The sequence below is a fragment of the Salvelinus alpinus genome, chromosome 8 (assembly GCF_045679555.1).
Source record: "Salvelinus alpinus chromosome 8, SLU_Salpinus.1, whole genome shotgun sequence".
NCBI lineage: Eukaryota > Metazoa > Chordata > Actinopteri > Salmoniformes > Salmonidae > Salvelinus > Salvelinus alpinus.
Genome location: NC_092093.1, coordinates 6105163 through 6117191, shown reverse-complemented (window position 1 = coordinate 6117191; position 12029 = coordinate 6105163). Strand labels below are relative to the sequence as shown.

The window sequence follows — 12029 nt, the reverse complement described above, 5'->3', positions numbered from 1 at the left end:
GTATGATCAAAATAAGATCGTTTATACATTTGTATAATTCATGTTTTTCACATCCTTCATTGTTTTACAACACATTTATACGGCTCATCTATACGACAGAAATAACCAAGAACACAAACATTCAAAATATAAGGCAAAATCATCAACCAATGGGATTCAATTGTTTAACTCCTATTTCAACATAGGACCTACGTTAGCTAACAATTTAACTCCAATGTTGCTAGTAATGTTAACATCGGAGTTTATTTTTTTATTATGATGACATTTTTTGAATATTTTTATTTTAGGGGGTAGATCAGATTTAGTATTGCAGATAGAGGTAATTGTATGCATCATTTCCAATCACCCATAAATATTTTTATGCGCGTGACGAGGGAAGGCAGGTGTGCGTAATGGATGATAGAAGTGCGTGATGCAGGGCAGCCTGGCGCCCTCAAGCGCCAGGGGGAGGGAGAGCGGGAGCAGACGTGACAGTACCCCTCCCCCCCTTCCCCCTCTAGGTGCGCCACCCGGCATCCCACCTGGGCGAACCCGGCCGAGACATGGGCACTGGGCAAGCCGGTTGGGGCGTGGAAGCCCAACGAACCGGCAACAGCGTGAGAGCCTGGCGAGCCGGCTGAGGCATGGAAGCCCGACGATCCGGCTGAGGCAAGACGCCTGTCGATCCCACTGCAGAGTTAGCTAATCTAAGTTTATCATTTTAAAAGGATAATTGATAATTAGAAAACCCTTTTGCAATTATGTTAGCACAGCTGAAAACGGTGGTCCTGATTAAAGAAGCAATACAATTGGCCTTCTTTAGACTAGTTGAGTATCTGGAGCATCAGCATTTGTGGGTTCGATTACAGGCTCAAAATGGCCAGAAACAAAGAACTTTCTCGTACAATATCTCGTACAATGCTGTGTACTACTCCCTTCACAGAACAGCGCAAACTGTCTTTAATCAGAATAGAAAGAGAGGTGGGAGGCCCCGGTGCACAACTGAGCAAGAGGACAAGTACATTAGAGTGTCTAGTTTGAGAAACAGATGCCTCACAAGTCCTCAACTGGCAGCTTCATTAAATAGTACCCGCAAAACACCAGTCTCAACGTCAACAGTGAAGAGGCGACTCCAGGATGCTGGCCTTCTAGGCAGAGTTGCAAAGAAAAAGCCATATCTCAGATTGGCCAATAAAAATAAAATATTAAAATGGGCAAAAGAACACAGACACTGGACACATTTTCCTGTCCTTTTAAGCATTCAAAATGTAAAGAGTACTTTGGGGTGTCAGGGAAAATGCATGGAGTAAAAAGTATATTATTTTCTTTAGGAATTTAGTGAAGTAAAAGTAGTCAAAAATATAAATAGCAAAGTACAGATACCCCAAAAACTACTTAAGTAGTACTTTAAAGTAGTTTTACTTAAGTACTTTACACTACTGTCTGTGAGAACCATGAATACCGGGAAGTCAGATGAGTGACAGTTTATAAAAAATAATGAAAATGCCCTTAACAAATACCGAATTTGTAGTTGCTTGTGAGACCCGTTAACTTCAACCGCAAGAGTGCACTGTCTTTTTCCCCCGCACTAATTCTGACTCTTTTCCATTTGCGGGAATTTCCTGCTGAAACTATCGTAAACATGGCAGACTGTGGAGAACCGAGTGAGTCTGAAAAGAATGACAGCTGTCAATACACTTTAGATACATCGACTATAGCTACAGCTCTGGTTGAAATATCACGGAGTAACCTGACGTGTCAGCTTGTGTGCCTTATAGTAAATGTTAACTAGCTACACCAGTCGTTGTGGGTAGGTGTTGTGGTTAGCATTGCTGGCTAACTAGCCTGAGAAGTCATGGTAGCTATAGTCACCACCGTTACATGTTACTGAAGAATATTGCGTCATTCACATTGGTTTGATTCATGAGCCAACCATAAAAAAGAAGATTTATTTAAAACAACACCATAGTAAAAGTGCTATAGCTAGCTAGTTAACGTTAGTTCTCCTGTAAGATATCACTGTTTAGCTAGCACATGGCTAGCTAGCAAGATGAAGATAGCATTGTCACAGCTGGATGCAGGTGCAACTTTTACCGTTATGTGTCATCCTCATCACCACACTGTATTCATTGCGTTACAGATGGCCCTGACAACAAAGATAATATCACACGCTCAAAAGTAAGTATATTCAAATACTGAGACAATGTACCGAATTATTTTAAATCCGAGAACAAAAACGACATGATATTCATATTTCTTATACAATATGTTTCACTTTACATTTACATTTAAGTCATTTAGCAGACGCTCTTATCACTTTAAGGGGCGTCAAACGTTCAGCCTGATGCACAGACCCTCTATGGACGCCCTGGTCTAGAGCGCCTGGTTAACGGTCCCGTGTGGCTCAGTTGGTAGAGCATGGCGCTTGCAACGCCAGGGTTGTGGGTTCATTCCCCACGGGGGGACCAGGATGAATATGTATGAACTTTCCAATTTGTAAGTCGCTCTGGATAAGAGCGTCTGCTAAATGACTTAAATGTAAATGTAAATTGTGCTTGTGAGTTCATACCGACCGTACCTTTACACTTGTTTACACTGAGCTGCACTGTGGTTGGAACGCGATCATGGTTACATTAAGAAACCATAGGGGCGGGCGTTTTAGATATGGGTCGAAAAAACATACCTCAATGCAGGGATGGGATTTGCCAGTGTCATGTTGCGTTGAACAACAAAGGAGCTGATTGGCTGACACTGCCGTTCCAAAATGGCTGAGGTGGCTACTGTTAGCTTTGCGTGAGGATGAAAAGGGTAGTTTTCTGGAACAACTCGCAGTATTTCAATCTTCTCAATGGAACAGTGTGCATAAAGGTCAAATTTGGAGTACAGTGGCATATCTCATCCCTGCATTGAGGTACGTTTTCCCGACCCGTGTCTCACGCCGGCTTCACAGCATGTAACCGTGATTGTGTTCATACCCTAGTGCAGCTCATTGTAAACAAGCGTAAGGGTATGGTCGGTATTAGCTCTTGAAAACCATTCTTCTCCATATGTAGTTTTCAGATCTTACATTCCTACACTGATGGCTCCGTGTGAACTACAATTTCCCGACGCTGTCTTTTTAACATTTAGAGAAACGTCAATCATCGCTTTCAAACCGGTTTTCAAAACATATGCTGATATTATGCCCCTTGTCTTTCATATCAGCGATATACACTTACTGTAGCAGTTTTGCACAGATCCGCAAGCGGTGTGAGCCTCCAGTTTACCAACTACACTTCGTCTCCAGTTACACTTACACACCGGTGTACGGAGAATGCTAGATATTTGTATTTTTTTTTAATTATATATAACCTTTATTTAACAAGGCAAGTTAGTTAAGAACAATTCCTTATTTGCAATGACAGCCTACCAGAAGGCAAAATGCCTCTCTTGCGGGGACGGGGGATGAAAAAAAAAATATATATATAATATAGGACAAAAGAACACCATCACGACAAGAGAGACAACATTACATACAGACCTAAGACGACAACATAGCATGGCAGCAATACATGAAAACATTGCGAGGCAGCAACACATGAAAACATTGCGAGGCAGCAATACATGAAAACACAGCATGGTAGCAAACCAACATGGTAGCAGCACAAAACTGCACAAAAATAAGCATTTTTTTTTTTTGAGAGCGAGTTAGCACAGGTGGCCACCTATGTCTTGTCTTTCTGTCTTCTGTAAACAAGCGATGTGACATGGAGATATGGCCGTGTGGGAACACTAACCCTATAGACAGGCTGGTTGTTTAACAACAAGACCGAATCATGCACAACTATGGGGCAGAACGGAACGGGTTAGTTTAGACTGTTGACAACATGTAAACTATATTGCGTCTCCAAATGTTTATTGAAAACATAAATACATTTGCACAATGACCACTTGTTGTCTCTCAAATACATTGTTAGTTGGTTAGCTAGCTAGCTAGTGAATTTTTGTCATATTAGCGTTGACATGAAATCAGTCAAAACACCTCAAACAAGACATGGTATCAAGAACAAGATGAAACTAGCTGAAACGAGTCGCTTACGATTCCACACATGGCAGTTGTCATCGTTGGTAGCTATCTGGCCAGTCCAGACTCACAAAAACTCAGACTTCTGCCCCGTTTAAAAACATGCGCATCGTTTTCGTGACTTCGTCAGTTAACCCATCTATGAAGGTGTGTATCAATTATACCTTATTTAAAAACACATTTTTTAAAGTATTATTTTATTTACATCTTGATGATATTGTAATGAAACAGCAGGGAGCAGGTCTCGAACCCTCGACCTTCTAGCCCGAAGTCCAGCGCGCTATCGACTGTGCCGCAAAAGCATGCTCGTGCGGCAGAGTCGATTTCCGCGCTTATAAACCCAGGTTCGTTACACTAGACCCTCTTTAGAATATGAAAGATAAGGCCCTTATGCTCCCAAAACCGTAACGCAAGCAATGCGTGTTAATGTTCAGACCGAGCGTTGGGGCTCTTAACAAAACTCAACCGTACAAAAAACGTGTGTAATGGAACAGAGTCAGGATCAATGGCTTAGGAGCATTTACAATATATATATATCAATGGTTTAACTAGTGAGAAATATGTGTGAGTATTGAAAATATCTGTGCGTTTGCTTCATTTACTATCATCCTAAATTTAAGATATTGAATTATTTTGCCATATCTAATTAAATGTACACTGAGTGTGCACTGAGTGGACAAAACATTAAGAATACCTTCCTAATATTGAGTTGCACCCCCCCCACTTGCCCTCAGAACAGCCTCAATTTGTCAGGGCATGGACTCGACAAGGCGTCGAAAGCGTTCCACAGGGATGCTGGCCCATGTTGACTCCAACGCTTCCCACAGTTGAGTCAAGTTGTCTGGAAGTCCTTTGGGTGGTGGACCATGTTTGATACACACGGGAAACTGTCCCTTCATCTACACAGATCTTGAAGTGGATTTAACAAGTGACATCAATAAGGGATCATAGCTTTTCACCTGGTCAGTCTTTGTCATAGAAAGGTGTTCCTAATGTTTTGTCTACTCAGTGTAGGTTATATGTAGTATTTGTCACGACATCGCACAAGTTGATGTTTTGACCACATCAAATTTGGGGGGAATTACACAGCATCCCGGAGTTGCCTCTTCACTGTTGATGTTGAGACTGGTGTTTTGTGGGTACTATTTAATGAAGCTGCCAGTTGAGGGACTTGTGAGGTGTCTGTTTCTCAAACTAGACACTCTAATGTACTTGTCCTCTTGCTCAGTTGTGCACCGGGGCCTTCCACTCCTCTTTCTATTCTGGTTAAAGCTGACCCTGGAACTGTCCCTGTATATAGCTACTGACCCTGTATATCAAAAGGGATGCTGTCAAAAAAGTGATTTGAATTTAAATGGTTTCCCCCTTTCACATCACCTATTAGAATGAAGGGAAGGAGTTAACCAAAGAGGAGAAGCAACGGCTGAGGAAACAGAAGAAACAACAGAAGAAACAGAAGGAAAGGAAGGATGAGAAGGGCCCGTCAGAAACAGAGAAGGAAAAAACACCTGTGTCCCTGTTGCCACCACGACCTGTGGCAACACAGAAAGGTGTTGTATTATAGCCTGGTCTAATGCTATCGATATCGTCGTGTCATACCATTTTTTTGCACCATCATCAGTGTGGTCCTATTTTTAGGATTGCAAAATTCTGGGAAATTTCTATAAATTCCCTGGTTTTTCCTGAAATCCTAGTTGGAGGTTTCCTGGAATCAGGAGGGAATATGCAGGAAAATCTGGAATCTTCAACCAGGATATCTGGAAAACCAGGGAATTTAAATGAACGTTCCGGGAATTTTGCAAGGTCTGATTGTATCATTTCAATATCTTTGAAAAACAAATACCAATAGTTGTTTACTAATTTTCATAAACTGCTAGCTTTGTCATTGATCTATTTACCTATGATTCATGTTGCTCCATCCACTTCATTGGTTTGTTCACCAACTCTGTCTGTTTCCCCAGCTCCCTCAGCATTGCCTGCCCCTGCCTCTGCACCAATACCTGTGCCTGCCTCAGCTCCCTTCCACTCCTCTCCCGTCCCCTCCCCGGCAGACAAGCCAGCCAAGAGCAAAGCTGAGCTGAAGGCAGAGAGGAGAGCCAGGCAGGAGACTGACAGGGCCTCTAAACAACCGGGCTCCTCGTCCTCCAGCATCAAGACCAAAGCCCCTCTCAGTGAACTAAACCCAGGTACAACAGCTGCTGGTGGACCTCTGCAGCACCTTGTTGATTTATGATGTATCATATGATAAACTTTGTTTCAGAAGGGAAATTTGACTTGGACAATTAGAGTTCTGATGCTTTCACATACTGGTAAATACGTAGAGTCAATTAATACAACATACATAGAATAACACCCCCCCCCCCCATCCCAACCACGCAAAAGGGAATCAGTTCATTAGTTCATGCCAGGCCAGGCTGTGCCTAGGGGGCAGTTCATTAGTTCATGTCAGGCCAGGCTGTGACTAGGGGGCAGTTCATTAGTTCATGCCAGGCCAGGCTGTGACTAGGGGGCAGTTCATTAGTTCATGCCAGGCCAGGCTGTGACTAGGGGGCAGTTCATTAGTTCATGCCAGGCCAGGCTGTGACTAGGGGGCAGTTCATTAGTTCATGTCAGGCCAGGCTGTGACTAGGGGGCAGTTCATGCCAGGCCAGGCTGTGACTAGGGGGCAGTTCATTAGTTCATGCCAGGCTGTGACTAGGGGGCAGTTCATTAGTTCATGTCAGGCCAGGCTGTGACTAGGGGGCAGTTCATTAGTTCATGCCAGGCCAGGCTGTGACTAGGGGGCAGTTCATTAGTTCAGGCCAGGCCAGGCTGTGACTAGGGGGCAGTTCATTAGTTCAGGCCAGGCCAGGCTGTGACTAGGGGGCAGTTCATTAGTTCATGTCAGGCCAGGCTGTGACTAGGGGGCAGTTCATTAGTTCATGCCAGGCCAGGCTGTGACTAGGGGGCAGTTCATTAGTTCATGTCAGGCCAGGCTGTGACTAGGGGGCAGTTCATTAGTTCATGTCAGGCCAGGCTGTGACTAGGGGGCAGTTCATTAGTTCATGTCAGGCCAGGCTGTGCCTAGGGGGCAGTTCATTAGTTCATGCCAGGCCAGGCTGTGACTAGGGGGCAGTTCATTAGTTCATGCCAGGCCAGGCTGTGACTAGGGGGCAGTTCATTAGTTCATGCCAGGCCAGGCTGTGACTAGGGGGCAGTTCATTAGTTCATGCCAGGCCAGGCTGTGACTAGGGGGCAGTTCATTAGTTCAGGCTGTGACTAGGGGGCAGTTCATTAGTTCATGCCAGGCTGTGACTAGGGGGCAGTTCATTAGTTCATGCCAGGCTGTGACTAGGGGGCAGTTCATTAGTTCATGCCAGGCTGTGACTAGGGGGCAGTTCATTAGTTCATGCCAGGCTGTGACTAGGGGGCAGTTCATTAGTTCATGCCAGGCTGTGACTAGGGGGCAGTTCATTAGTTCATGCCAGGCTGTGATTAGGGGGCAGTTCATTAGTTCATGCCAGGCTGTGACTAGGGGCAGTTCATTAGTTCATGCCAGGCTGTGACTAGGGGGCAGTTCATTAGTTAATGCCAGGCCAGGCTGTGACTAGGGGGCAGTTCATTAGTTCATGCCAGGCCAGGCTGTGACTAGGGGCCAGTTCATTAGTTCATGCCAGGCCAGGCTGTGACTAGGGGGCAGTTCAGTAGTTCATGTCAGGCCAGGCTGTGACTAGGGGGCAGTTCATTAGTTCATGTCAGGCCAGGCTGTGACTAGGGGGCAGTTCATTAGTTCATGTCAGGCCAGGCTGTGACTAGGGGGCAGTTCATTAGTTCATGTCAGGCCAGGCTGTGACTAGGGGGCAGTTCATTAGTTCATGTCAGGCCATGCTGTGACTAGGGGGCAGTTCATTAGTTCATGCCAGGCCAGGCTGTGACTAGGGGGCAGTTCATTAGTTCATGCCAGGCTGTGACTAGGGGGCAGTTCATTAGTTCATGTCAGGCCAGGCTGTGACTAGGGGGCAGTTCATTAGTTCATGCCAGGCCAGGCTGTGACTAGGGGGCAGTTCATTAGTTCATGCCAGGCTGTGACTAGGGGGCAGTTCATTAGTTCATGTCAGGCCATGCTGTGACTAGGGGGCAGTTCATTAGTTCATGCCAGGCCAGGCTGTGACTAGGGGGCAGTTCATTAGTTCAGGCTGTGACTAGGGGGCAGTTCATTAGTTCATGCCAGGCTGTGACTAGGGGGCAGTTCATTAGTTCATGCCAGGCTGTGACTAGGGGGCAGTTCATTAGTTCATGCCAGGCTGTGACTAGGGGGCAGTTCATTAGTTCATGCCAGGCCAGGCTGTGACTAGGGGGCAGTTCATTAGTTCATGCCAGGCCAGGCTGTGACTAGGGGGCAGTTCATTAGTTCATGCCAGGCCAGGCTGTGACTAGGGGCCAGTTCATTAGTTCATGCCAGGCCAGGCTGTGACTAGGGGGCAGTTCATTAGTTCATGTCAGGCCAGGCTGTGACTAGGGGGCAGTTCATTAGTTCATGTCAGGCCATGCTGTGACTAGGGGGCAGTTCATTAGTTCATGTCAGGCCAGGCTGTGACTAGGGGGCAGTTCATTAGTTCATGTCAGGCCATGCTGTGACTAGGGGGCAGTTCATTAGTTCATGCCAGGCCAGGCTGTGACTAGGGGGCAGTTCATTAGTTCATGCCAGGCTGTGACTAGGGGGCAGTTCATTAGTTCATGCCAGGCCAGGCTGTGACTAGGGGGCAGTTCATTAGTTCATGTCAGGCCAGGCTGTGACTAGGGGGCAGTTCATTAGTTCATGCCAGGCCAGGCTGTGACTAGGGGGCAGTTCATTAGTTCATGCCAGGCTGTGACTAGGGGGCAGTTCATTAGTTCATGCCAGGCTGTGACTAGGGGGCAGTTCATTAGTTCATGCCAGGCTGTGACTAGGGGGCAGTTCATTAGTTCATGCTGTGACTAGGGGGCAGTTCATTAGTTCAGGCTGTGACTAGGGGGCAGTTCATTAGTTCATGCCAGGCCAGGCTGTGACTAGGGGGCAGTTCATTGGTTCAGGCTGTGACTAGGGGGCAGTTCATTAGTTCATGTCAGGCCAGGCTGTGACTAGGGGGCAGTTCATTAGTTCATGCTGTGACTAGGGGACAGTTCATTAGTTCAGGCTGTGACTAGGGGGCAGTTCATTAGTTCATGCCAGGCCAGGCTGTGACTAGGGGGCAGTTCATTAGTTCATGTCAGGCCAGGCTGTGACTAGGGGGCAGTTCATTAGTTCATGCTGTGACTAGGGGGCAGTTCATTAGTTCATGCCAGGCCAGGCTGTGACTAGGGGGCAGTTCATTGGTTCAGGCTGTGACTAGGGGGCAGTTCATTAGTTCATGCCAGGCCAGGCTGTGACTAGGGGGCAGTTCATTAGTTCATGCCAGGCTGTGACTAGGGGGCAGTTCGTGCCAGGCCAGGCTGTGACTAGGGGGCAGTTCATTAGTTCTAGGACTGTGACTAGGGGGCAGTTCATTAGTTCATGCCAGGCTGTGACTAGGGGGCAGTTCATTAGTTCATGTCAGGCCAGGCTGTGACTAGGGGGCAGTTCATTAGTTCATGCCAGGCCAGGCTGTGACTAGGGGGCAGTTCATTAGTTCATGCCAGGCCAGGCTGTGACTAGGGGGCAGTTCATTAGTTCATCCAGGCCAGGCTGTGACTAGGGGCGGTTCATTAGTTCATGCTGTGACTAGGGGGCAGTTCATTAGTTCATGCCAGGCTGTGACTAGGGGGCAGTTCGTGCCAGGCCAAGCTGTGACTAGGGGGCAGTTCATTAGTTCAGGCTGTGACTAGGGGGCAGTTCATTAGTTCATGCCAGGCCAGGCTGTGACTAGGGGGCAGTTCATGCCAGGCCAGGCTGTGACTAGGGGGCAGTTCATTAGTTCATGCCAGGCTGTGACTAGGGGGCAGTTCGTGCCAGGCCAGGCTGTGACTAGGGGGCAGTTCATTAGTTCAGGCTGTGACTAGGGGGCAGTTCATTAGTTCATGCCAGGCTGTGCCTAGGGGGCAGTTCATTAGTTCATGCCAGGCCAGGCTGTGACTAGGGGGCAGTTCATTAGTTCATGCCAGGCCAGGCTGTGACTAGGGGGCAGTTCATTAGTTCATGCCAGGCCAGGCTGTGACTAGGGGGCGGTTCATTAGTTCATGCTGTGACTAGGGGGCAGTTCATTAGTTCAGGCCAGACTGTGACTAGGGGGCAGTTCATGCCAGGCCAGGCTGTGACTAGGGGGCAGTTCATTAGTTTATGCCAGGCTGTGACTACGGGGCAGTTCGTGCCAGGCCAGGCTGTGACTAGGAGGCAGTTCATTAGTTCAGGCTGTGACTAGGGGGCAGTTCATTAGTTCATGCCAGGCTGTGCCTAGGGGGCAGTTCATTAGTTCATGCCAGGCCAGGCTGTGACTAGGGGGCAGTTCATTAGTTCATGCCAGGCCAGGCTGTGACTAGGGGGCAGTTCATTAGTTCATGCCAGGCCAGGCTGTGACTAGGGGGCAGTTCATGCCAGGCCAGGCTGTGACTAGGGGGCAGTTCATGCCAGGCCAGGCTGTGACTAGGGGGCAGTTCATTAGTTCATGTCAGGCCAGGCTGTGACTAGGGGGCAGTTCATTAGTTCATGCCAGGCCAGGCTGTGACTAGGGGGCAGTTCATTAGTTCATGTCAGGCCAGGCTGTGACTAGGGGGCAGTTCATTAGTTCATGCCAGGCCAGGCTGTGACTAGGGGGCAGTTCATTAGTTCATGCCAGGCCAGGCTGTGACTAGGGGCGGTTCATTAGTTCATGCTGTGACTAGGGGGCAGTTCATTAGTTCATGCCAGGCCAGGCTGTGACTAGGGGGCAGTTCATTAGTTCATGCCAGGCTGTGCCTAGGGGGCAGTTCATTAGTTCATGCCAGGCCAGGCTGTGACTAGGGGGCAGTTCATTAGTTCATGCCAGGCCAGGCTGTGACTAGGGGGCAGTTCATTAGTTCATGCCAGGCCAGGCTGTGACTAGGGGCGGTTCATTAGTTCATGCTGTGACTAGGGGGCAGTTCATTAGTTCATGCCAGGCCAGGCTGTGACTAGGGGGCAGTTCATGCCAGGCCAGGCTGTGACTAGGGGGCAGTTCATTAGTTCATGCCAGGCTGTGACTAGGGGGCAGTTCGTGCCAGGCCAGGCTGTGACTAGGGGGCAGTTCATTAGTTTAGGCTGTGACTAGGGGGCAGTTCATTAGTTCATGCCAGGCCAGGCTGTGACTAGGGGGCAGTTCATTAGTTCATGCCAGGCCAGGCTGTGACTAGGGGCGGTTCATTAGTTCATGCAGTGACTAGGGGGCAGTTCATTAGTTCATGCCAGGCCAGGCTGTGACTAGGGGGCAGTTCATGCCAGGCCAGGCTGTGACTAGGGGGCAGTTCATTAGTTCATGCCAGGCTGTGACTAGGGGGCAGTTCGTGCCAGGCCAGGCTGTGACTAGGGGGCAGTTCATTAGTTCAGGCTGTGACTAGGGGGTAGTTCATTAGTTCATGCCAGGCTGTGCCTAGGGGGCAGTTCATTAGTTCATGCCAGGCCAGGCTGTGACTAGGGGGCAGTTCATTAGTTCATGTCAGGCCAGGTGCCTCTGTAGTCGACTGTATAAATTATACATATTTATTTAAGTATACATGTAGTAGTTTACATGCATTAGTAGTTGTATACATGGTGCCTTTATAGTGGTATACATGTTGCTGCAGTAGTAGTAGTTTGTCATTTGTTGCTTCCTGTCCCTGTTAGTGGTGAAGAGACTTCCTGAGCATGTCCAGGTGGACGACCCTGCAGTGGTGAAAAGACTGGCCAAGAAGTTGGAGAGACAACAGGTTTGTGGCATGTTATTCTCCTTCTACAACGTGCTGCTCTCTGTCCTCAAGGCACTACTTGACTAATTTACCAGTACCACTGAGATTAGCCGATCTCAGTAGATTGTCAAGAGTGTTTCCCTTGTATTATTTT

The 12029-nt window shown here is 47.8% G+C and overlaps 1 protein-coding gene across 1 annotated transcript in view; it reads left to right on the top strand.

The window, feature by feature from the left end:
- Positions 1-1552: 1552 nt before the first annotated feature.
- Positions 1553-12029, top strand: part of eif2b4 (eukaryotic translation initiation factor 2B, subunit 4 delta) — a 40671-nt gene continuing 30194 nt past the window's right edge. Inside the window, exons 1-5 of the mRNA XM_071412495.1 lie at positions 1553-1643; positions 2120-2157; positions 5427-5592; positions 6004-6228; positions 11814-11896. Coding sequence (XP_071268596.1) covers positions 1622-1643; positions 2120-2157; positions 5427-5592; positions 6004-6228; positions 11814-11896 — 534 coding nt within the window. The 5' untranslated portion in view covers positions 1553-1621. The remainder of the gene's footprint in view (positions 1644-2119; positions 2158-5426; positions 5593-6003; positions 6229-11813; positions 11897-12029) is intronic.